Source organism: Phoca vitulina, unplaced genomic scaffold (genome assembly GCF_004348235.1).
Source record: "Phoca vitulina isolate PV1807 unplaced genomic scaffold, GSC_HSeal_1.0 scaffold13, whole genome shotgun sequence".
Taxonomy (NCBI): domain Eukaryota; kingdom Metazoa; phylum Chordata; class Mammalia; order Carnivora; family Phocidae; genus Phoca; species Phoca vitulina.
The window spans coordinates 5,996,463-6,021,605 of record NW_022589716.1 but is presented as its reverse complement, the minus strand read 5'-3'; the positions used below and the strand labels follow the sequence as shown (position 1 = coordinate 6,021,605).

General features: G+C 57.3%; 1 protein-coding gene across 3 annotated transcripts in view; it reads left to right on the top strand.

The window, feature by feature from the left end:
• The window catches only part of SCAP (SREBF chaperone), a 68,623-nt gene extending 43,802 nt beyond the window's left edge, over window positions 1–24,821 (top strand). For all 3 annotated transcript variants that reach the window (XM_032412621.1, XM_032412623.1, XM_032412624.1), the window contains exons 3-23: window positions 1,428–1,557; window positions 11,392–11,549; window positions 12,355–12,575; window positions 12,743–12,848; window positions 13,768–13,940; window positions 14,262–14,388; window positions 15,910–16,022; window positions 17,023–17,117; window positions 18,355–18,453; window positions 18,614–18,832; window positions 19,676–20,052; window positions 20,569–20,757; window positions 20,839–21,040; window positions 21,121–21,236; window positions 21,314–21,839; window positions 21,946–22,031; window positions 23,418–23,500; window positions 23,595–23,761; window positions 23,905–23,985; window positions 24,183–24,389; window positions 24,472–24,821. In XM_032412621.1, coding sequence (XP_032268512.1) covers window positions 1,428–1,557; window positions 11,392–11,549; window positions 12,355–12,575; window positions 12,743–12,848; window positions 13,768–13,940; window positions 14,262–14,388; window positions 15,910–16,022; window positions 17,023–17,117; window positions 18,355–18,453; window positions 18,614–18,832; window positions 19,676–20,052; window positions 20,569–20,757; window positions 20,839–21,040; window positions 21,121–21,236; window positions 21,314–21,839; window positions 21,946–22,031; window positions 23,418–23,500; window positions 23,595–23,761; window positions 23,905–23,985; window positions 24,183–24,389; window positions 24,472–24,717 — 3,721 coding nt within the window. In that variant the 3' untranslated portion in view covers window positions 24,718–24,821. The remainder of the gene's footprint in view (window positions 1–1,427; window positions 1,558–11,391; window positions 11,550–12,354; window positions 12,576–12,742; window positions 12,849–13,767; window positions 13,941–14,261; window positions 14,389–15,909; window positions 16,023–17,022; window positions 17,118–18,354; window positions 18,454–18,613; window positions 18,833–19,675; window positions 20,053–20,568; window positions 20,758–20,838; window positions 21,041–21,120; window positions 21,237–21,313; window positions 21,840–21,945; window positions 22,032–23,417; window positions 23,501–23,594; window positions 23,762–23,904; window positions 23,986–24,182; window positions 24,390–24,471) is intronic.
• The last annotated feature ends 322 nt before the right edge of the window (window positions 24,822–25,143 follow it).

The window sequence follows — 25,143 nt, the reverse complement described above, 5'->3', positions numbered from 1 at the left end:
GGCAGAGGGAGAGGGAGAAGCAGGCTCCTCGCTGAGCCAGGAGCCCGATGTGGGGCTCGATCCCAGGACCCTGGGATCATGACCTGAGCCGAAGGCAGACACTTAACCATCTGAGCCACCCAGGCGCCCCTAATAGCTTTATTTTTAATAACTGAAACTGGAAACCAGCCACAGGTTCCTTGACAGTGAAATGGAAACATTCACTGAGGTATAATTCAGTGGGATGGCACATATCTGCGGGAAAGGGTGATCTGCTGTGTGCACCGGTGTGGATGAATCTAGCAGATAAAATTTAAGTGAAAGTAGCCACTCACAAGAGAGTACACACGTGGAATGGGTGATTTCATTTTTAAGCCATTAAAAAGGCAAAACTCATTTATGGTGATAGAAGTTCTTTTTAATTAATTTATTTTTTTTAAGATTTTATTTATTTGACAGAGAGACCGCGAGAGAGGGAACACAAGCAGGGGGAGTGGGAGGGAGAAGCAGGCTTCCCGCAGAGCAGGGAGCCTGATGCGGGGCTTGATCCCAGGACCCTGGGCTCATGACCTGAGCCGAAGGCAGACGCTCAGCGACTGAGCCACCCAGGCGCCCCTGTTTGTTTTAAGTAGGTTCCACACCCAGTGGGGAGCCCAGTGCGGGGCTTGAACTCACGACCTTGAGATCAAGACCTGAGCTGAGACCAAGAGTTAGACGCTTGACTGACTGAGCCACCCAGGCGCGCCCTGATAGTAGTTTGGGGATGCTCTTCACTGGGCAGGGGCAGAAGGCTGCCTTCTGAGGTTCTGGAAATGTCCTATAGCTTGATCTAGGTAGTGATTACACAGGTGTATGTGTATGTAAAAATTCATTGAACTATCTAAGATTTGTGCATCGTATTCTATAAAAGTTAATTCTCAGTTAAAAACAGAAGGTTTGTTTAAAAAATGTGAAACAAAATGCACATCGGTTCGCCAGCTTTTTGATGTAAGACCAAGGTTTTCCCATGTGAACAGTGGGTCTGAGTGTAAACCACACCCTCAGTGATTTTTTGGAGCAATTGCCCAGCAATATGCATTGGGATCCTTTGGGATTTTTATAGATTTTCCCCCCAGTTTCTTATTGTTGTCTTACTTATATTTAATTTGACAAGCTTTTTTTTTTTTTTAAGCATCTTTATTACATCTCTAAAAATATTCAACCAGTCTGTTTTATGAATTGGACTTCCTTATAAGCTTTCTGTGACTAAAAATGAGCTTGAAAACTTGTGATCTCGGAGGCTCTGAGTGTCTTTCTCGCCCTGCAGTTCTGTGATCCTGGTATTTTACACACGTACGGTGCCGGCAGGGAGAGCGCAGAGCACCTGCAGCGGCCCCCGCGTCACTCGTCCTGGCGCGGACTGTGCTCCTGCCGTGTCCTAACCCTTTTCTCCTTCTTGTTCGTCCCAGCTGCCCACTGCTGAAACTGCCCCTGCCGGGGACAGGACCGGTGGAGTTCACCACTCCTGTGAAGGACTACTCGCCCCCGCCTGTGGCCCCTGACCGCAAACCAGGGGAGCCCAGTGAGCGGCCAGAGTGGGTAGGTGCTCAGCGTGTGGCTGGGGAGAGCCCCGAGGGTTGGGTGGAGATTGGCCAAGGCAGGGGTTGTGGGAGTGAGAGTGAGGGTGGCCAGCTTCTGATTGGTGAATACGTGTCCTTGACCAGCTTTACAGAGGCACCACAGATACTTAGTCACACAGTTAATGAATAACCTTTTTTGAAAGGAAACCCCAAGTGACACAAAAGTGCGACTGTCCTACAATAACAGGGTGGGGTCTGTGGTTGTGGTCACTGTGGCCAGGTGGGTCTGGCTTCCTAGCTGGCCTGCTCACACACCATGCCCGGAGCCGAGCCGTGCTCTGGCAGACAGGCCATCTCCTTGCCCCAAGCGGTCATGAGAACCAGGGAGCATCCCTAGAGAACGTTCTGTCATCAGCGTCTTGACACCATCTAATGTATGCGGTGTGCACCTCATTTTTTCAGATCGGTTAGGTCCGATTTTCTCCTCACAATGCAGTTAGGTAGAAAGAGTTGAGTTTTTGTGTTTTGTGTTTTTTTAATCCCTTTTACAGTTAAGGAAGTGGGGCCCAGAGTGATGAGGAGCCTCTGTTATTTAGTTTACGTGGGGTCAGCACTGCATCAGAACCCCGGGACTCCTGACCCCTGCTGCTCCTGGACCATACCATCCCCAGTTGACTGTCTCTGAGCTGAGCACTGATGGCCACTAGGAAGTAACAGTCGCTCCAGTCAAAGGTCTCAGGCGGAGGAACTAACTCACTGTGATGCTGGACTTGTTATTCGGAAATCTTACGAGCTCCATTAGCCCATCTCTGAAGCTTTTACCTGCCAGGTAGCGGGTAAAGTGTCCTTCCTTCGCACATTGTGCTTTGGTCCCGGGATTTGTGCTGGGCTGTGTTGTTGAGGAGGAAATCCAAAGCTCAGTTGTGCTCCTGCCTGTCTCTGACAGTGGTGGTACATTCCTTTCTGTTTCCTTTGAGGGTAATGTAGCTGTCAGGTACCTTGTTACAAATTTAGCCCTGCTGGTGCTAAATAGAGACCCAGCTGGTCAGCTGGGTGTGTGTTAAGCTGTACGTGAATCCGTCTTCCTAGGACTCTGTCCATGAAGGTCAGAGCGAGCATGTCTGATGCTGGCAGAAACCAGCTCTGACTTCATGTCCCAGCTTGACCATTGGCTCCGCATGGGACCTTCTTGGTTCATTAACCTCTGACGCAGTTGTACCGCAGGGTGGAACTAAGGGCTCCCGGTCACCACAGGGTGTCTGTGTTCGTGGATGTGTCGTGACTCCAGGGGGTCGGTGGGCCTGACGGTGCAGGAGAGACGTTTAATGATACAGCTGTTGGGGGAGGGGGTGACGTGTTTGTGAGCTCTTTAACTTCCATAGTGCCCTTCTTTGGTCTGGGATGATGATAGTAAGCAGGTGTACAAGTAACTTCAGGGCTCAACAGAGGATTGTCTGTTTTCTGTCTTCCTCATTGGAGCCCCCCCCCCCCCCGCCCTGGCCCCTGCCTTGAAGGCCTCGGTGCGGTGACCTGGTGCTCTGCAGGTTAGTGGTCAGTTACCTTACCTCCACGGATAATCCGTGCTAAAAATTCAGGCCAGCAAAACAGGAATGGTAAGGACTGCTTTAGTTATAAGGAACAAAAAACTCAGCCCAAACTAGAGTAAGCAAAAAGGGAATTTTTGGAGTCCTAGAACTCAAGGATAGTATGGCTTGGGCCTCAAAAGGAGCCCACCTTTCTACTCTGTCAGCTCCACTCTTGATCTACCTAACAGTAGCTCCAGCAGCTTCAGCCCCATGTTGTTGCAATATCCAATCTGGTGCAGGATGAGAAGGTGCCAGGTTGATTCTAAGTGAGGTTACCTGCCTGTCCCCATCCCAAATCCCGTGGTGAAGACGGGTACTTTGTTGACTGGCTTCATTGTTAGTTGTCTCCATCATGAGGCTGAGAACAAGAAAGGACCATTTCAAAAGGAAAATCAGGAGGCTCAGGCACCGGGCAGCACAGCACAAGCACCTGCTGCCCACCCAGGAACCAGAACATCCTTCCTTCCTCCCTCCATTCCTTCTAGTATTCAGCATATGTTTATTGCATGCCTGTGGTGTGCCCGGCAGGGTGATGATCTAAGGGACACATAGAGCCTCACGGCTTCCGGGGAGATCTCAGTCTGACTAGAAAGAGAAGACAAAGATGTCAGTTTAAAATAAATATGATGTATGTCAAAGGGATACAGGAACCAACTGAAAGAGCTCCCAATGGCCAATGCTAGAAAATAAAATATATTTTGCAATAAAGCAAAGTAGTATTGGATTATAACCCAAAGTATAAAATAAATATCTGAGTTCATATGCTTGAATAAGTAAATGGGGGGAAATAGACAAATCTGGGCAAAAATACTAAATAATTTATGTAAATACTCTGCCCTCAAGGAGGTGGAGTATAACTTCCCTTCCTTAAGCGTGGACTGTGCATAGTGACTTCCTTCCAAAGAACACTGTATGGAGACGGGGAGAAAAGAAGCACTTTAGAGTGGAGAACCAGACAGATACCTCCTCAGCAAGGCGGTCAGAGTCAACGTCGGCAGTGATAGATCAGACTGATAGTATATACCCTTGATGTGTGACAAGTGAGACACTCTACCTCTGGTCTTCTTCCCAGAAACCCATAATCCTAGCCTAATTATGGGAAGAACATCAGATGAATCCCAATTGAGGGACTTTTTTTTTTTGAAGATTTTATTTATTTATTTGACAGAGAGAGAGACAGCGAGAGAGGGAACACAAGCAGGGGGAGTGGGAGAGGGAGAAGCACGCCTCCCGCCTAGCAGAGAGCCCGATGTGGGGCTCGATCCCAGGACCCTGGGATCATGACCTGAGCCGAAGGCAGACACTTAACGACTGAGCCACCCAGGCGCCCCCCCCAATTGAGGGACTTTTTATACAGTACCTGACCACAACTCCTTAAAACTGTCAAGGTTAGGGCGCCTGGGTGGTTCAGATGGTTAAGCGTCTGCCTTCGGCTCAGGTCATGATCCCGGGGTCCTGTGATCAAGTCCTGCGTAAGGTTCCCAGCTCAGCGGGGAGCCTGCTTCTCCCTCTGCCTCTCTCTCTCTCTGTCTCTCATGAATAAATAAATAAAATCTTTAAAAAAAAAAAACTGTCAAGGTTATCAAAAACAAGGAAATTCTGAGAACCTGTCACTAAGGAAACTAAGGAAACCACATTTTCTTAGGTTTTACCTGAAGTTCTTTTTCTCTCCCAGGATCCCATTTAGGGCACCACATTACACTCGCGTGTCGCTTCCCCGGTGGCCTCTCTTGGGTACAACAGCTTCGCAGACGTTCCTTGTCTTTGATGAGCTTGACAGTTTTGAGTAGCGGCCAGGTATTTTGTAGACTGCCCTCCAGGGGGATTTTTTGTTTTTTCTCTAGATTAGCCTGGGATTGTGGGTTTGGGGAAGACCGCAGGGGTGAAGCATCATTCTTTTCACATACGTCAGCCTCTTGAGTTACTTTATAAATTTCCATACATTAAAGTTCAGTCTTTATGCTGTAAAGCTATTGGTACAAGTTTTTAAAAAGGCTTTCTAATGGATACATAGAGAAATCTCATTGTGGTCTTCATTTGCCTTTCCCAGATGGTTAATGTCAAGTGCTTATTGTATTTGCATGTCTTTCTTTGGTAGGTGTTCACCCATTTTGAATGAAGTCGTTTGGATTTCTTTTTATTGAATTGCCAGTCTTTCCATATGCTGGAGATGGCTTTCTATATAGCCCTTTTTCTGCCCTCTTGCTCTAGTGTCCCCACAGTGGGACGTCAGCTGCGCTGTGCAGTCTTGCCTTTGTGGGTCCTGCAGAGAGGTCTCTGATCCACTGTGCCGGGTCCTGGTGCTCTGAGTCAGGCCCACGCTCTCTAAGAGTGGAGTCACTAACTAATGGCCTTGTCAGGTTGGGAGGGGCACCTTCTGGAAAAAGGGATGTTTTTACCAGAGGAACAGAAGAACAAAGCAGAAATGGTAGAAGCTTTCCATTTCCCACACGTGTGACCTTGGGCAGGTTACTTCACACCTTCGTGCCCATGTTTCCTCATTCATAAAATGGGGATGATAATCATATCTATATCATACGTCGTCAGAGGATTACACGAAGGCATGCAAAGGCTTAGTGCCAGGCCCATCACTTGCATTTGACACGTTTGTGGCTGTCACTGTTGTCACTGTCATTGATCAGATCTGGCCGAAGTTCTGGAAGAGGACCAAAGTTCATATGTTTGATTGCCCTCCGGGCACCGCAGGCCTGCAGTCCTTTAGTGGAGCTCAGATACCACTCTCTCCAGGAAGCCTTCCCCAGCTCTCTTGCCCTGCTTCTCCTCTCTGTATTTCCACCCAGTAGGAATTGTGTTCCATTCGAGCACATATAGTCCGGTATTTTAACATAGTAGGTGCTGAGGAAAAGCTTCTTGTTTAACAGAAACAGCCCGGCTTATTTAGCAGACCAGGAATGTAAATTGAGTCATTTTTCTTGGTGCATGATGGGTGATAAGGTAGGTGGGGCCAAGTTGAATCTGAGGCGGTGGGGTTTCAACTTTGATTGTATATGCAGTGGGAAGCCAGTCCCCCAGAGGCAAGGACATGAGGAAAGTGGCAGTAGGAAGATCAGTTGTATTGAACTTGGAGAAACTTGGAGACGGAGGTGACCGTGCTTAGGAGAAGGGTTGGGGGTGTGAAGGGAGTGACGGGATTGATCTTCAGGAGATGCCAAATCTAATTTTAATAGTTTTAAGCCATGGTAATGTAACTCCATATAAGTGACATGTTTTTGGCCACTTTGCCAGATGGTTATATGTGTTGTTTTGTTGGGTCCTCACAGTGATGCGTGAGGTCTGGCATTCCATCCGCATTCCCTAGTAAGGGCCTGGGGCTTAGAGAGTGCAGACACTGTTGTCCAAGGCACACAGCCAGGGCTGGCACTAGAAGTTGAACCCAGCTGGGTCCCCTGAGCCTGCCTTTCCCTCCTTCCCCCCCGCCCACCACACCCCCTTATGTGCCCAGGGCTGGAGGACAAGGATCAGGAGCCCTGGTTTTCAGAATTGCTGAGTATCAGGCGTCCTCTGTCAGGTTCTGCAGAGAGCCCCTGGGTGTGTCAGTGTAAAGGTAAACTCCCGAGAACTCTAGTTTGCTCTATCTGAATGGAGAGGAAGGACTGTATTTAAAAAAAAACAAAAACAGGGCGCCTGGGTGGCTCAGTCGGTTGAGCGTCTGCCTTCAGCTCAGGTCATGATCCCAGGGTCCTGGGATGGAGCCCTGTGTCGGGCTCCCTGCTCGGTGGGGAAGTCTGCTTCTCCCTCTGCCTCTGCCTGCTGCTCTGCCTACTTGTGCTCTATCTTTCTGTCAAATAAATCTTTAAAAAAGTAAAAATAAAAACAAACAAAACAAGCCTGAGGTCTCCTGCACTGGCCTGGCTCCCCTAGACGGGGTCATCAGGAACCCTGAACTCCACACGAAGCCCGACCTGGCCAGCCACAGAGCTGGCTGGGCTTCCTGGGCCGGCACTGCGGTGGCCGTGGTGGTGGCTAAGCCTGGACGCGGGGTTTCCACAGGGCCCTGGTCAGCGCCTCATGCTGTGAATGCTGGTGGCCGGAGACCCCAGGGATCCCTAGGACCTCAGCTCCCCTCCTACACTGCTCGTGGTGGGCCTTGCCGTCTGTTTCCTGTTCTCTACAGGAACTCGCATGGTTCCCCACCACCCAGGCACATTGGCTGTTGAGAAAAAACAGGTTTGAGAATTGGGCGGCCCTGGCTTTAATCCTGGCTCAGCTGCCTGTCAGCTCTGTCCTTGGCCACATCCTTTATCTCTCTGGGCTTGGTTTTCTTATCTGCGACCTCTAGCTCAGGGTCTCCCAAGGCTGCACGCAAGGTATCAGCCAAGGCTGCACTCATCTCCAAGCCCAAATGGGGAGAATCCGCTTCCAGGCTCACTCAGTGGCCAGCTAGCAAGGGGCTTCTTGCAGGCTGTTGAGCTGAGGGGCTCCCCTCCTCACCGTGTGTTGGCTGAGGGTCCCCTCAGTTCCTTGCTTCGTGGACCTTCCAGAGAAGTTCACGACATGGCTAACTTCATCAGAGTGGTGGTTCCAGAAGAAGGGGACAGAGGAAGAATTATAGTCTCTTTCCTTTCAGTTGCTTGCGCACATGCACGAGCCTGCGTGCCCTTGTGTGTGTGTGTGTGTGTGTGTCAAAATACAACATAAAATTTACCGTATAAACCCTTTTTAGGTATATAGTTTACTGATATTAAATACATTCATGTTGTACAACCATCCATCTCTATAACTTTTCATCTTGTAAAACAGAAACCCTATACCTATTAATAACCCCCCTCTTCCTCCAGCCCTGGCAACCACCGTTGTTCTTTCTGTGTCTATAAATTTACTATTTTAGGTACCTCATAGGAGTAGAATTGTACAGTACTTGTTTTTTTGTGACTGGCTTATTTCACTGAGCATTACGTCCCCAAGGGTTATAATCTTCTGTAATCTAATCTCAGAAATGACGTCATTACTTCTGTTGTCATCTGTCAGAAGCCAGTCACTAGGCGCAGCCCACTCTCGGGGGGATTGCACGTGGGCGTGAGCGCCGGGGGTGGGGGAGACGGGGGCCGTGGTAGAAGACTGCCTGCCACAACCTCTGTCTAGTGAGGAGTCTGCGGGCATCTGGATCCGCGGGCCCTTACGCTTCCGCAGTCACTGCCTTCGGATGTCTGTCTCCCACTTAATAACAGCCAGTGGCGATTGTGATAGCGCCCAGCACGGGGAGTGGTGGGGCCCTGGCCACATCCCCACTGCCCTTTCAGCGCCTGCCCGCCTGCTTGTCAGCTACCAGCCCCTGCATGTCCTGTATCGGAGCATCTCAGGTGCAGCAAGGTCTGAGGTGCCGGGGAGTCGGTGTCCCCTAGGGGCAGCCCTCAAGCCGTAGGCGCGGGGTGGGGCGTGTAATAGCTGAGCTCTCTAATCCCTCAGGTGGGATGACTCAGCTAAACCCCATTACCCACAGAGGTCACTTGGCCAGTAACACCCTTTGTTGTCTGCTTTCCCTCCCTTGTTCCTTGTCCTTTTCCCCTCTCTCTGCTTTCTGCACCTCCCAAGTAAACCACCTGTCTTAGGGTCTGCTCCTGGGGAACCCAGACTGAGATAGTGGATGACAGGAGTCAGGCCCGTGCCTGTTGAATAAGCCGCGGAGAGGGAATTTTGATGCCCAGAAGAGGGGGGTTGAGGGAGCCTGTGTTGGGTGACAAGTTTGCTACAATCCTGTTAAATGAGTGGACCAAGACCTTGGAAGAGTTGCAAAGACATGGAATAGCTGCTTGGGAAGTTCATTTGGAAATCAGGGAGTGAATCAGGAGCCCTGCAGCAGAGGGAGGCCCCGCCAGGGCCAGGGAGCAGGGCTGTGCAGTAGGAATCACTCCTCCCCGGTTCTCGTCTGCTGCGGTTGCCGTGCTGGTCGGGCATGCGAACAGATGAGTAGAGGGCTTACCCAGCACTGGTGGAAGGACAACCGAGAAGGAGCTACCTAGGGCAAAGGGTTACATGCTGCTATGAAAATCTGATGAAAGCCATGGATCCTCTCCTAAAAATGATGATGGTAGTCATAATATGTACACTTCTAGGCAGAAACTTTTAAAAATTGGGGGAGCAAGGTGCTCCCAGAACTTCTAGAGCTGTCCCTAGGGCCCAGGGAGAAGGCTCTGGTTCTGAGTCATGTTCGTTAGCACTTGCTGAGATGGTGGCCCGAGTGGTCCTGGCTGGGGAGAAGGTGCCTGGTGGGAAGGGGGCTGGAGAAGAAGTGGAGGGCCCAGGAGCCAGAGGAGTTTCCCGCCTGGACACTAAGGGTTCAGTCACAGAGGCTCGGTGGGCCTGAGCGTGGAGGCGGAGGTGGAGGGCCTCAGGAGGGCCCTGGGCAGAGGAGGTGGTGTGTGCGACACAGCCTTGTGGCCAGTGGGTACGAACCTGGGGCTGGAGGCTCCGCGATGCCCTGCTGCCCCTGGGTGACACGCTGCGTCCTTCACAGGGTTTGGGGGTGATTCCCCCGGGGACAGCTCTCCTTGTAGAGCTGTACGCGCAACGGCTCCTCCCCCACGCAGGCCTGTGTGATGAGTTGAACCAATGAGCTGCTGTTCAGGTCAGAGCCTGCGGCAGCCGGCTCCATCCAGATCCCTCTGTGCCTCTGGGCAGCTTCTAACAGGCCAGGTCGGTGCGAATGACAAAGCAGGTGAGGCCTTCTGTCCCCAGAGCCTTTGTAAGACATGGCTTCATAAGTGTAAACTTCACAAAGGCACAGGTGGTTGCCTTGGGTTGTTCCTTTAAGCTCAGGAGGCCTTAACCTGCTGTTCGGTTCAGCATCCTGACCCTCGCTTGTGCAATAACCTATCCGGGCATCATCGAGTGGCTGAGTGGCCTTCCTTCATGTCCTCCCCTGCCCTTGGAAGTCCCTGATTGTGGCGCAGGTGTGGAGACAGCCCTTGCAGCTCCCTGCAGCCGGCACCACCGTGCGTCATGGCGCCGGCCGTCTTGCCCGGCCTCCAGCTGGCTGACGCCGTAACTCCAGAGTAGGCTTCCAGAGCGCTGCTTTCGTCTGGTCGCCCTTCCTCTCAGAGACTCCCGGGGCTGTTCTTTGTCAGCTGGTGAGAAACCAGACTGCTCAGTCAGGCATCCTCCCAGCCTCCCCTCATTCTAGCTATGATTTCTGGGATTACCTGGCAGGACTCCCTGTGCTCTCTGGACTGGATGTGCTCTCAGAGGCCCTCCCCGTCCCCCTCCTGCCTGGCCTTCCCCACCTCACGGCTCCACGCACTTTCTCCCTGGGCTGTAATCCTGCCACGGCTAATCCAGTACCTCATTTTGGGGGTACTCCATGACCTCTCCATCACTGGGAGTTATTCAGACATGCCTGTTACATGTCTGAATACTTTGGTCAGGTGCCTGTTGTTAGCCCTTCCAGGGCAGATGGCCGGTTCTAGTGAGAGAAGTGTGTGACATTCAGTGAGGACACACGGGCTTGGGTCCTTGCATCCCGCTGCAAGAGTCATGAAAGCCTGGGGAGTCACCTTCTCATAGGACTGTCGGTGGGGGGGGGGCGATGAAAAGATGTGCCACAACTGTTTATTGCTAATATTTCCATTAATACTTAATCTCTGCATGTGCTGTTTGTATGCATGTGTGTCTCTGGGTCCGTGTGGTGGGAGGCGTGTGTGAGTGTGTGTGCATATTCTCGATGCTGCAGGGTGAATGTCAGTCACCCCTCTTTCATAGTGAGGAAACCAAAATCCAGAGAAATCCAGCATGTTCCCAAGGCCATACAGTTGGAGAGCCGGGATTTAAAATTGGGTCCTTGGATCTTTAAAATCCGCTAACCTGCAAGTGGCAGGATCCCTAAGGCTGCACCCTATTGGGAGCCTAGGGTGCACTGTGAGGGCGGCAGACCGGTCCCATAGATGACTGGATGGTAAGTGCTTTAGGCTTCGTGGGTCATAGTCTCTGTGGTGAACATTCACCTCGGCCATTGTTTCGTGAAAGCAGCCCCAGACAGTACGGAATGGAGTGGGCACGGCTGTGTTCCAGGAAAACCGTATTTAGAAAAGCAGGTGCCGGGCTTGATTGAGCCTGTGGCCATAGTCTGCCGATCCCTGGTCTATTGGGAAGTGTTTAGGAAAATGGTTCATAGATGGTAAAAAGCCCCTCGTGGACATCTTCATTTTTGAAGGCCTGTCCTTTGGGCCCCACACACTTTGCCCATCGTAGATGCTTAGTAAACCCTTACTGAATGTGGGCCCATTTCCCCCCCTCCCCTATTTCTTCTGCAGTATGTGGGCGCCCCCGTGGCTTACATCCAGCAGATATTTGTGAAGTCCTCGGTGTCTCCCTGGCACAAGAACCTGCTGGCGGTGGATGTGTTCCGTTCTCCTCTGTCCCGGGCATTCCAGTTGGTGGAAGAGATCCGGAACCACGTGCTGAGAGACAGGTATCCCTCTCAGAGACCCCAGCCTCCCTGAATCTGTTCCGTCCCGAAGGGCAATACTGAGCCAGCCAGCTTGGCAGAAATTGAACAAGTGAGAAGAGTGGCGGGTGAGCTCGCTTTGCCTTCCTCAGCCTCCTGTGGGGCCACTGTGGCCGCGCTCCCCTGGACCTCTTCAGAGGGCGCAGGTGGTTTCGTCCTCAGGTCTCAGACAGAGCAGGCGTCCTCCGCGCTGACCCCGTGCCGAGCTTGCTTGCCCCTCAGGTGGCTTACTGCCTGGCGGCTCAGTGGTGTGGACGTGACTGAGGTTCACTCGGGTTCAGGAGAAGCCCGCTCCACCTGGGGATCGCTTCTGAAGCCCCAACCCGGGCGGTGTCCCCCGGCCCCCGAGGGTCTCCGGAGTGTGCTGGCTTCACAGGCTGCTCCACCCGCTGGGATTTTAGTTAGCCGAGAGCTTTGACACGCGTTTTGGTGAACGAAATGAAGCCCCTCATTTTCTGCCCACTGAATTGCCACTGAATTCAGCTGCCCACTGAATTGGCTGAGGTGTCTTAGTGGGCGAGAGGTTGTGCACGCTCCCAGAGCACACTTCTCAGAGAGGCTCGGGGCCGCATGTGTACTGTGAAGGTCCATCAGCCACATGGTTTGGTTGTTGACCACCTGGGAGAACTTTCCCCTGCTGTCCTAATCCTTAGGCTCTTTGAGATAGCAGGCATCCGGGAACCTGATGACAGAGGCTCTCCCCGTAAGTGCAGTGCGCCTGCCGAGTGCTCACGGACACAGCGGGTGCCTTGTGCTGTCTCCTGCACAGTTCTGGGACCAGGGGCCTGGAGGAGGTGTGCCTGCAGGTGACTGACCTGCTGCCAGGCCTCAGGAAGCTCCGGAACCTACTTCCCGAGCATGGATGCCTGCTGCTGTCCCCTGGGAACTTCTGGCAGAATGACTGGGAACGCTTCCATGCTGATCCTGACATCATCGGGACCATCCACCAGCACGAGCCCAAAACCCTACAGACCTCAGCCACACTCAAAGGTACCTCCAGGGCAGGTTGCCTAGGTTGATCACCATGTCCGCTTTGACGGGTGCTCTGGCATATCAGGGGTTACCCCTTGTTTCTTAGGGTGGGGGGTAGGGAGGGGTCCTTGGCGGCTCTACAGTGGCTATCTTCGTATGTCAGTACTGCTGGTTTCTGTCTGCAGACTTGCTGTTTGGTGTTCCTGGGAAGTACAGCGGGGTGAGCCTCTACACCAGGAAGAGGATGGTCTCGTACACCATCACCCTGGTCTTCCAGCGCTACCATGCCAAGTAAGGCCGTCGGCGCTCGGGGCTCCTGGCTGGGCTGTGGAATGGCATGAGGCTTTGAGTAGTCCCCGTTCTGGTTTAGGGTGCCCAGAATGCCCCCTGGGAACTTGCAGTTTTCAGGCCTCCAGTTGAAATGTTTATTTCCCTTAGACTGAAGGATGCTGTGTTTTCACATTTGAACGGGGATGACCTGACCTGGCCTAGTTAAGAATAAGGGACTAAGGGCGCCTGGGTGGCTCAGTTGGTTAAGCGACTGCCTTCGGCTCAGGTCATGATCCCAGGGTCCTGGGATCGAGTCCCACATCGGGCTCCCTGCTCTGCGGGGAGCCTGCTTCTCCCTCTCCCACTCCCCCTGCTTGTGTTCCCTCTCTCGCTATGTCTCTCTCTGTCAAATAAATAAATAAAATCTTTAAAAAAAAAAAAAAAAAAGGAATAAGGGACTAACTATACGTTGGATAATTGAATTAAAAAAAAAAAAAAAAAAAGAATAGGGGACTAAGGCAAATTCAATGTCCTGGTGCTTCCACTGATCTTTCTTGAGCCTCTGGTAGGAGTCCCCAGCTGGTGACTCCTGAGCCCGATGTGGCCTCAGGCCTTCCCAGCAAAGTGCTGCAGGCAGCTCCCTACCAAGGCAGAGAGCACCAGAGATGCCTCCGATTGGCTGTCTGGGCCTGGGGCACTCAGAGTGCTATGATGGGTCAGGAAAGGGGTGTTGAGGAAGGGGCTGGGGGAGCTCCTGAGACAACTTCGCCATTCTTCCAAAGCCCCTTGGAGATTGTGGGGAAGCTCAGACACCACAGAAAACCTCCCTCCAACACGGGGAGGAGGGCAGCCCTGATTGGCCTTCCTTCCAGGCATTGTCTCTGCCCCTGGCCCAAGAGGGACAGTTCATCCACCCCACCCCACTCCACTCCATGAGCAGGTTCCTGGGCAGCCTGCGGGCCCGCCTGATGCTCTTGCACCCCAGCCCCAACTGCAGCCTGCGGGCGGAGAGCCTGGTCCACGTGCACTTCAAGGAGGAGATTGGCATCGCCGAACTCATCCCCCTCGTGACCACCTACATCATCTTGTTTGCCTACATCTACTTCTCCACACGTAGGTGCACAGCACGGAGGCTGGGGCTTTCTCCAAGCCAAATGGGCATTCCAGACCACCTGCCTCCCTGCCTCTGGAGGTGGCTTGGGCAGAGATGTCAGACATGCCCAGCGGTCACAAAAGCCAGGGCTTCATCCTCCAGCAGAGTCTCAGGCTTGGGTGGGTCCAGGCCTTCTCTGGCTTCTCAGGAAAAGACCCTTCTTGGGTTAAACCAGGGGCCACCCCTTCCTCACTCTCCTCCTGGGAGATAAGCCCCAAAGGGCCGGGGTGTGTCAGGGTCTGGGGGAGATGCCGCCCTGATGTGCCCTCTCTGCCCTCCAGGCAAGATCGACATGGTCAAGTCCAAGTGGGGGCTGGCTCTGGCTGCCGTGGTCACGGTGCTCAGCTCTCTGCTCATGTCCGTGGGGCTCTGCACACTCTTCGGCCTGACACCCACCCTCAACGGCGGGTAGGTCCCCACCAGGCTCCACCGAGCTTCAGACCGGAGAGCCTCTGGGCTTGCCCGGGACTGGATGCTTGCTGGTACCCTGTGTCTTCGCGTTGTTATCTTGACATTTAAGAGGTACATTTTTTACCTTTAACTTACCTGGCTTGCGTTCATACTCATGTATGTAGAGTACATCTGTGTATGCATACAACACGTATACAGGTAGGGCTGTGTATGTGTATATACGTGGGTTTCTGCACACGTGTGGCCTTGCCCTTCGTGTGTGTGTGTCTGTAAGTGGATGTGGACGTGCATGTGTGTTCGTATATATACACATGCATACTGCTCCTTGATGGTTTAAGGCACAGATGGGTAGGAGGTTAAGAAAGGTACATTTCGGGGCGCCTGGGTGGCTCAGTCGGTTAAGCAGCTGCCTTCAGCTCAGGTCATGATCCCAGGGTCCTGGGATCGAGCCCTATGTCCGGCTCCCTGCTCAGCGGAGAGCCTGCTTCTCCCTCTCCCTCTCCCTCTGCCTGCCACTCTGCCTACTTGTGCTCTCTCTCTATCTCTCTGTCAAATAAATAAATCAAATCTTAAAAAAAAAAAAGGTATATTTCTTCCCTTTTTTACTACTAAAACATTTAAATGACTAATAAAATAGGTCATTTCAGAGTTTTTTTAAAAGACACAAGCACACTCTAATTTGCCACCTTTCCATTGATGTGTGCTTTCTCTTGCCATTTCTCTCCAACTTTTGGGCTGGAAGCCCCGGCCCATGTTTGTCTTCGGTCTCCCCGGCTCTGGCTACACCCACCCCCTGCCCGCCCTTGGCCTGGCCGTTAGTGGTCGCTGAGCGCCTGGCCCATCCACTACCGGGGCTGGCTGGGCTGGTTGCGGGAGCAGCGATGCTATGTCTTCTGTTACTTCCCTTGCTCGTGGAACACTTGCTTCCTTTCCTGAACCCGACGGGGCTGACACCCCCTCCCCCGTGGCTGTTGTGCCCTCCTCAGAGCCCGCAGCAGGGATCCCGGCAGCTACACCTCAGCCGGTGTGCCTTGTCCCTCATAGTCCTCGCCGGTAGTGCGGGCCTCACAGTGGGCCCTGGAGAGCTAGTAGTTCTCCACACGGCCTCCGCAGAGGCTCCTCTCATCCCCCGTCTACTTAGTCCCGACGGCTTGGCCTGCAGTGCTGCTGAGGGCTCCCGGCCATTTGCTCTGTCCAGCAGAGTCCGGTGTGGGAGGGACAGGGAGAGCGGTGCTCCGGCAGCCACTGTGTGCTGCGTACATGGAGGCCGGGATGCTTGCTGACCCCTTGGCCGGGCTTCCAGGCCTGCCTGAAAGCTGGGAGCTGTGCAGGCAGAGGCCCTGTGTGGTGGGGTGGAGGGGGCTGGGGCTCTGCCCTGTGCTTCTGGAAGTCACTCAGAAGCCTCCCACTAGAGGCCGCAAACCCCACAGTCTTCCCGGGGCCCAAACCTGTAGAGAACCAGCATGTGTTGGGGGCCCTCCTCAGCACTGTCCTCACCTTCTCCCTCTCTGTCCCCAGCGAGATTTTCCCCTACCTTGTGGTGGTTATTGGGTTAGAGAACGTGTTGGTGCTCACCAAGTCAGTGGTCTCGACCCCGGTGGACCTGGAGGTGAAGCTGCGCATCGCCCAAGGTAACGTGGCTGGCGGGGGGCGCTAGGGGGCCTTCTGTGCTGGGCTTCCTGCTGTGGAGGAGACGGGGCCCCAGAAATCACCCTTGCTCTGACCTCTAGTGTAACGTGGTGTGGACCATCAGGCCCTGGGGGCTTGTTAGCGCATGCCCTGAGGAACCACGGAACTGCTGGACTGGACTTTGTCCTGTTTCATGTGTCAGTAAGAACACAGCTGAACTCTGCTCCAGGGCTCGTGTTCAGTGGCCCTTCGTCCACACTGGCACCTGGTGCTTTCTCTTCCCGCCTCACCCTCCCGCACTTGGCCCAGGCTCCTGCGGCTGGTCCCTTCAGAGACGCTGTCCCCACAGCTGCCACAAAGGGCCCCTGGGCCTCAGTGCCAGGAGGTGGGGATCGGGATGCTGAGGAGAGTGGGCAGAGAGCCTAGACCCGGAAGTCTGAACTCTTGCACTTCCTCTTCCTAACCCCCAGTCTGTGGGAACAGGGCCGAGGGCAGGCTGTTCGCTCACTGGACAAGCCTTCATGAGCTTCTGTGAGAGGCCAGGCCCTGCGCTAGATGGGGGGCACCGAGGACACGAGGGGCCATGGCCCCTTACCCGGCAGGGCTTGCTCTGGGGGCCGGGCTGGAGGAAGAACACAGCTAGCACTTCCATCGCTCAGGCCTTCTGCCATGTGTGGGCGGGCCCGTGCAGACCAGACCGAATGGTACGTGGAGGCTGAACGTGCTAGAGTGGGTGGCCCTCGGCTTTCCCCTTGGATTTGCTCATCTCACCACCCTGCTTCTCCCTTCCTCTGATGGTGGTTGTAGCTCTCCTCTGTACTCTCCAGCCCCTTCCCGCGACAGCTCTGCAGTGGTGGCAACACGTGGAGCCTGGGCGCTGGCAGACTGAGCACTGGGCCACTGTGGTGGCCTGAGCACTGGGCCACTGTGGTGGAATGGCTGCCTCAGAAGGCTGGGCACCCTTCCCATGTGCTGGCCCCATGGCCCTCTTGTCCTCTGCAGGCCTAAGCAGTGAGAGCTGGTCCATCATGAAGAACATGGCCACGGAGCTGGGCATCATCCTCATTGGCTACTTCACCCTGGTGCCTGCCATCCAGGTAAGGCCCCAAGGCCTGCCCCTTGGGTGAGTGTGGAGCCAGCTGCCCAGCTCCCCCGCTGTGTGGGAGGTGTACCCCTCTCAACGCAGACACCCTTGCATTGGGACCTCTGCTGCCAAGATGGTGTTCCATGCACAGAGTGCTCCTGGCAGGCCTGGTTCAGAAGTTCACCCAGTTCCAGCCAGACCTGTTTCTCATTTCTCAGGCACAAGCCCTGTGGGGCCCCTGCACTGGTCCCTTCCTCCTTCCTAGGCTTAGCCCTGACCCACATCTGCAGCCTCCAGTCATACCGCACCCCTCCCCCCAGTGGAGGGCCACTGCTCCGAGTGGCTCCTGGTCTTGGCCAAGTGCCCCCACGCAGCTGTGGGGCTACGAGCAGCCGGAGGGGACCTACGCTGAGTCAGAGCGCAGACTTGCTGACCACTGCTTGAGGGGTTGCAGGAAGGGAGCCATGCATCTTGTCCTCCTCTGCCTTCCCCTAGAGCTGGCAGGCCTGCTGAGTTGTGGGGGTGAGCAGAGAACATAGGGTGACCCAGAGGGCATCTGCAGGACACAGTGCCACCTTGGGACAGTAGAGCTGCCATGACCCCTGTGCCACCACGAGCTGGGTCCTTCATCTTACCCCAGATGTGAGTGGAAGCTGTGGTGAAGGGCAGGGGAGGAAAACTGAAATCTGAGGAGATTCCATCTGTTGATAGAGCTTGGGGAGCAGAGACACTACCCGTATTCAGTTTCAGGGCAGAAATTAATTCCCTCCTGCCCTCTCTCCCTCCTTTGGTTCTGTGCAGTCACTGGCCAGGAAGCCGTCTGAGTCCTGACATTGGGTCAGTTGTGGGCTCTAAGTAGGCATTGGTCACAGGACTTAAGCAGGGCCCAAGGATCACTGGGGGAGAGCTTTGCGGGGAGCGGGATGGTGGGGCTCAGAGCTTTGCAGGTGGCATCAGGCCCTCCTGTCTAGGGCGATTGGAAGGTTTAGGGAGAGCACCCACCCTTCCACCTTCTCTGGATCAAGGTGAGTGGGGGAGTCTCTGCTGCCCCCTGGTGGGGAGGGAGGGGGCAGCTGTGCCGCCCCCCCCCCCCCCCCCAACCTTGGCTGCTCCCAGACTCAGAACTTTTTCTCTCTGCTGGGCTCTGCCCGCCACTGCCCTGCAGATTTTGAAGTGTCTGCAGGCAGGGAGCTGCTTCTCAGGTGCTGGGCCGTGATGTCATCGTGTCCCCTCATCTGCTCTAATTCCAGGAGTTCTGTCTCTTTGCCGTTGTGGGCCTGGTGTCGGACTTCTTCCTTCAGATGCTGTTTTTCACCACTGTCCTTTCCATTGACATTCGCCGGATGGAGGTAGGAGTGCGCTGTACCCTGCCCCTACCTCCCTCCCTGGCCAGCCTCAGGGCGTCGGGGTGAGAGTGGTGCAGATCTCGGTCGTGGGCAGCCGCTGGACAGCAGCCTCGAGCCCTGACCACTGTGCCCCCCCCCCCCCCCCCCCCCCCCCCCCCCACAGCTAGCGGACCTGAACAAGCGGCTGCCCTCGGAGGCCTGCCTGCCCCCAGCAAAACCAGTGGGGCGGCCAGCACGCTTCGAGCGGCAGCTGGCTGTGCGGCCCTCCACACCCCACACCATCACACTGCAACCGTCCTCCTTCCGAAACCTGCGGCTCCCCAAGAGGCTGCGCGTCATCTACTTCCTGGCCCGCACCCGCCTGGCACAGCGCCTTATCATGGTACCTGCCACCCCTGCCCTGCCCTCTGAGAGCCAGCACTCTGTTCCCTCTGGACTTTTGCACTTTGCCTTGGAGGTGGGAGATGCTCCTCAGGCCCTCATGGCCCCAGGAAGCCTGGCTTTGGGAAGCCGCCCACCATACCCTCCTGCCCAGATCCTGGTGGCTTCTGAGCTGATAAGCCTATCCCTGGGAGAAGCAGCCCCAGGAGCATGGGGTAGAAGAGTCATCATCTCCCTAGAGGGACCCAGGACACGAGCCTGGTTGATGGGGTGCTCCAGGATGGAACTACCTTGGTTCCCCGAGCCAGGGTTCCCCTGCCACACAGTGTGCAGGACTCAGAAAATGCTGGCTGAATCATTCACTTGCTGGGCTGGGCGGAAGGGGAGGAGCAGGGCTGGCTCCTGGCCAGCAGTGGCACCCCCATGGAGCTGCAGGGAGAGGGAGCGAGCCTGAGGCCCCCTGAGGACTGGGGGGGACCCGTGGGCAGGTCTGACTCTGGAGCAGGTCCGTTAGCCGGTCCCTCTGGCCGTGCTGTCCGTGGGAATGGTGCCTGCTTTCTGGCCCAGCTGATAGGTGGAGATTGGGGAAGTGCTAAAGGTGCGCTTTGTATTTCTAGGCCGGGAACCCCAAACCATGACCATGAAAAGGGAACTAGGTCCCTCCAATGGCAATTGGCCCAGGTGGTAGTGGGAGGACTTGGAGAGGCAGAAGGGAGGACACATTGGGGCCTGTGTCTTCTCCCCACCCCCAGGCCTGAGGTCCCCGTGCTGCTTCCTTCCAGCACGAGGGCCAAGGCTGCTGAGCACCCAGAGGCCCCGCTGAGCACCCACTGCCCCTCTGCAGGCCGGCACCGTCATCTGGATCGGCATCCTGGTGTACACAGACCCAGCAGGGCTGCGCACCTACCTTGCTGCCCAGGTGACAGAACAGAGCCCACTGGGCGAGGGCGCCCTGACTCCCATGCCTGTGCCTAGTGGCGTGCTGCCCGCCAGCCACCCGGACCCTGCCTTCTCCATCTTCCCGCCTGATGCCCCGAAGTTACCGGAGAACCAGACGTTGCCTGGAGAGCCGCCTGAGCCTGGGGGCCCAGCAGAGGGCGCCCCTGACAGCCCCGTCCCGGAGGTAACGTGGGGGCCCGAGGACGAGGAACTCTGGAGGAAGCTCTCCTTCCGCCACTGGCCTACGCTCTTCAGCTACTACAACATCACGCTGGCCAAGAGGTGAGTGGGCTGTGCAGCTGCCGCCTTCCCGCCTGCTGTCAGCTCTTCGTCCCCAGAGCGTCCCTTCCCCCTCAGGCGGGAGACCCATTGCTTTGAATTCTGCATTTCCTTTCAAAGAAACACCCGTAGGGTTGTGAGGTAGGAGCCAGTGCTCCAGGCGGCCACAGCCCAAGACAGTCGCCCTGGGCCCAGCCCTGGGAAGTCACAGGTCACTGCCAGCCCCTCAGCCCGAAGGAGATCAGCCCACTGGCCGGCACCCAGTCTGTGCCAGGACGGGCGGCGGCGGCAGCCCGCATGCCGTGGTGTCTCCCCGGGCGCTGGGTGCGCATCACAGAGCAAGGCTGGGTGTCCGGGCCGGGCCGGGAGGGCCTTGGCTCTGCACCTCCCCAGTGCTGGGAAGCCTGTCCCCAGAGGGTGGGCTTGGAGTGGAGCAGGTTGAGCCAGTCCCAGTGGGAAGTGGGGAGGGGCCCTTCTGCAGGCACCCCGCTGACACCCCGCCCCCCCGCCGGCTCCCAGGTACATCAGCCTGCTGCCCGTCATCCCGGTCACGCTGCGCCTGAACCCCAGGGAGGCCCTGGAGGGGCGGCACCCTCAGGACGGCCGCAGCGCCTGGCCCCCGCGACGGCCCGGGCCCGGTGGGCTCTGGGAGGCGGGCCCCAGGGCGCCGGGCGTGGCGCCGGCCCACGGGGACGTCACCCTGTACAAGTGAGGCCGGCGAGGGGGAGGGGGGGAGGGGGAGGGGGTGGAGGGGGGCGGGCGCGCCTAACCACGCTCCGGCCCGCGCAGGGTGGCGGCGCTCGGCCTGGCGGCCGGCATGGTGCTCGTGCTGCTGCTGCTGTGCCTCTACCGCGTGCTCTGCCCGCGCAACTACGGGCAGCCCGGCAGCGGGCCCGGCCGGCGGCGGCGCGGGGAGCTGCCCTGTGACGACTACGGCTACGCGCCGCCCGAGACCGAGATCGCGCCGCTGGTGCTGCGCGGGCACCTCATGGTGCGTGCGGGGGCGGGGGCGGGGCTGGGGGCGGGGCCGGGGCGGGGCCGGAGCCCCTGCTGACCGCCCCCCTCGCGCAGGACATCGAGTGCCTGGCCAGCGACGGCATGCTGCTGGTGAGCTGCTGCCTGGCGGGCCACGTGTGTGTGTGGGACGCGCAGACCGGGGACTGCCTGACGCGCATCCCGCGCCTGGGGTAGGTGCCCGCCCCCTCCCCGCCCTCCCCCTCCCGTCCGTCCTGTGTCCTCACTCCGTCCTCCTGGCCCCTGGCAGGCAGCGCCGCGACAGTGGCGTTGGCAGCGCGTTCGAGGCTCAAGAGAGCTGGGAACGGCTGTCCGACAGCGGGAAGGGGGGCCCGGAGGAGCCTGGGGACAGCCCTCCTCTGCGGCACCGGCCCCGGGGCCCTCCGCCGCCTGCCCTCTTCGGGGACCAGCCAGACCTCACCTGCCTGATCGACACTAACTTCTCGGCCCAGCCGAGGCTCTCGGAACCCACGCAGCCCGAGCCCCGGCACCGGGCGGGCTGCAGCCGTGCTCGCGACGGCCCGGGCTACGACTTCAGCCGCCTGGTGCAGCGCGTGTACCAGGACGATGGCCTGGCGCCCGGCCGCCCGCCGGCCCTGCGCCCGTCCTCCCCGGGGCCCGGGCCGCCCCCCCTGACCCCCGAGGACGAGGGGGGCTGCCCTCCCGAGAAGGGCTCCCCTTGCCTGGCCTGGGCCCCCAGCGCAGACGGCTCCATCTGGAGCCTGGAGCTGCAGGGCAGCCTGATCGTGGTGGGGCGGAGCAGCGGCCGCCTGGAGGTGGGCAGGGCCCCGGCGGGGAGGGCGGGGGTAGGCAGAGGGCTGGCCATGCGCGGGTTTGGGGGGCCTGGCGGCCCGCAGGTGCTCACGGCCTCTGGGCCTGCAGGTGTGGGACGCCATCGAGGGTACACTGCGCTGCAGCAGCGAGGAGGTGACCTCGGGCATCACGGCGCTTGTGTTCCTGGACAAAAGGTGAGAGGCGCTGCGCTGCCCGGCCTCTCTGCAGAAGTCCCCTTCCTGGGTCCTTCCCCACCGCGTGATTGATGGCCCTTCTCAGTACTCAGCCCCACACCTGTGGGGGGGTGACAACTGAAGCACTTAGAATAGGCCCCTAATCCCTGTGACTCGGTTTCCCTCTTACCCTTCAGAGTCAGGGTTTCCCGGATGAGTCCATCAGCGTAGACCTTACCAGGTCTTGGCTGCGTTTTCAGTGACCGAAAAATGCTTTCTCAGCAGAACCTTCTGTTTAAAACTTACCTTCGTGTTTGACGCTGTACGCTGCTCCCCTCCGTCCTCGGCGTGCTCCTTGGCTGTGGGTGCTCCCCGGGGGCCCAGCCAACCGCGCTCTTGGCTGATAGACCCAGGTCTCACTGCGACCGGGGCCTCCTGCTCCTCACTTCACCCCCCTGCCCCAGCTGTCCCATGCTGGCCCTGCCCTCTGGGGTCCCCACCGTTTGTGGCACCAGCTTCTAAGCTAGAGCCGGAGCCTTTTTATTCTCGGGGCAGGGTGCCCTTGGCCCTCAGCGCTCAGGTTCTGGCGGCTGCAGCTGTCTTCTCTGCCTCTGCGAGGCCGCTTGCACGGGCCTTGGCTGACACCCTCAGCCGCCACCCCGAGCCTGGCCACCTTTGCGGGTTCCTCCCCCTCTTCCAAGTTCTTCCCTGCTGCTTGGTTTCTCAGGTTCAGGGAAAGCCCCCGGGTGTCCGCCCAGCCCTCAGAGCTCCTGGTGACCGTGGGCTCTCCTCGCCCTCCTCACTCCCCCTTCACGGCGCCTTCGCAGGCTCTGGCTTGGGCCCTTCCGGTTCAGGGCTGGGAGACATGCCTTGTGCTGGAGGAAGATTTTGAACTCCACTCACTGCAAGGCTTTGGGACCCCTTGGCAAATACCCCCATCTCTACCTAGGAATTCCTGGGCAGTGAAGAAGGCAGGGCAGTGGGTGGTGCTTGGATCGAAGCTGCTTTCTGAGGCCAGAGACCCCGGTGCCTCCTGCCGCTCCAACACACAGCCCCTTTGGGGCCCGTCTCTCTCCTCAGAAGCCCCTCCTTTAGCTCCAGGCTCTGAGGGCCTTCAACTCACAGTCTTACCTGTTCTCCAGGTGCCACTTTTTTACCCTCGTGACCACCCTGCGAGGTGGGTAGTTGTCCCCATTTCACAGATAGAGAAACAGAGGCGGAGTAGAGTTGTAGCCTGGGTCCCCCGGCTTCAACATGTTTCCCAGCACCTGTGCTTGCCCCTTGGCCGTGGTCCCTTCGTTTGTTCCCATCTGCCCAGTGGAGCTGACCCGTCAGGTGGCCACAGTGCTCGGCCCCCAGCCCGGGTGTTCTGAGGGAGAGCCACCAGCAGCCACTCTTCTCTTCCAGGATTGTGGCTGCCCGGCTCAACGGCTCCCTGGATTTCTTCTCCTTGGAGACCTGCACTGCCCTCAGCCCCCTGCAGTTCCGAGGTCAGAGGGCCTGCGCTGGGCAGGTGCTTGCACCCGGCGGGGGCGGGGGGTGCGGCGGCTGCCCGCAGAGACCGCATACTTGGCTTGTCTCCAGGGACTCCAGGGCGGAGCAGTTCCCCCACGTCCCCTGTGTACAGCAGCAGTGACACAGTAGCCTGTCGCCTGACCCACACCGTGCCCTGTGCACACCAGAAACCCATCACAGCCCTGAAGGCTGCGGCTGGGCGACTCGTGACCGGGAGCCAGGACCACACGCTGAGAGTGAGGGTTGGCTCTGTCTGTGGGGGCTGGGGTGGCCTAGCCCGGGTTGGCGAGCGGGGAGAGGATGCACAGAAGGGATTTCCTGGCCAAAATGGAGCTGGGAAACCACCCCAGACCAGAACTGATGCCCACCCCTGCCCCAGGTGTTCCGTCTGGAGGACTCGTGTTGCCTCTTCACCCTGCAGGGCCACTCGGGGGCCATCACAGCTGTGTACATTGACCAGGTGAGGGAGCCTCCGGGGGCCGCGGGTGGGGTGCCAGGGTACCAAGCCATGGCCTTTGTTTTGGACTCCAGACAGCTGGCCCCCAGAACCTTTTGGGAAGCAGAGCGGGAGGACCCCCCACTCCCCAGGGCACTGGGACACTCTCGTGGACAGAGGTATTGCCCCAGTGACCCAGCCCCCCGGGCCTGTTCCCCTAGACCATGGTGCTGGCCAGTGGAGGACAAGATGGGGCCATCTGCCTGTGGGATGTGCTGACCGGCAGCAGGGTCAGCCACATGTTCGCTCACCGTGGGGACGTCACCTCCCTCACCTGTACCACCTCCTGCGTCATCAGTAGTGGCCTGGATGACCTCATCAGCATCTGGGACCGGAGCACTGGCATCAAGCTCTACTCCATTCAGCAGGTGGGCAGGTCGGGGGCCTCCGGATTCTTGGTGTTTTAGGGAGGGATTCGGGACACCGAGCTGATCCTGTTTTTGCCTCCAGGACCTGGGCTGTGGTGCAAGCTTGGGGGTCATCTCTGACAACCTGCTGGTGACTGGCGGCCAGGGCTGTGTCTCCTTTTGGGACCTAAACTACGGGGACCTATTACAGACCGTCTATTTGGGGAAGAACAGTGAGGCCCAGCCCACCCGCCAGATCCTGGTGCTGGACAATGCCGCCATCGTCTGCAACTTTGGCAGCGAGCTCAGCCTGGTGTACGTGCCCTCCGTGCTGGAGAAGCTGGACTGAGCAGGGGGCGGGAGCTGCGGTGCAGAGCTGAGTCTTCCGGAAGCTGTCTCTGATCTGTCCTGTCCTGCCTCGTGACTGTAATATTAAACTTTTTTTTTTTTTTAATCCCATCTGCCACGGGCCTTTTGAGCCACTTGCATCTTTCCCTAGAGCTGCTGCACCCCTGCCGCACGCCCTCCCTGTGCCCGGGAGCCCCCCACTTGCTCACATGCTTCTGCGAGTACGAGTCGCTCCCGGCAGGGGCCATGCTCAGTGCACAGGGGCGGTTACGAGGCAGGGAAGCCCAGCAAGCCCGAGCTGCGGGCCTGCCTCCTTAACCCTTCAGCGACGTGGGAGCCCAGTGCGGCCCCATGGTCCTACCGCCTAGCCCCACCCAAGCTCACTGAAGGCACCACGTTTCAGGCGGTGCTTGAGGCTCAGGTTCCT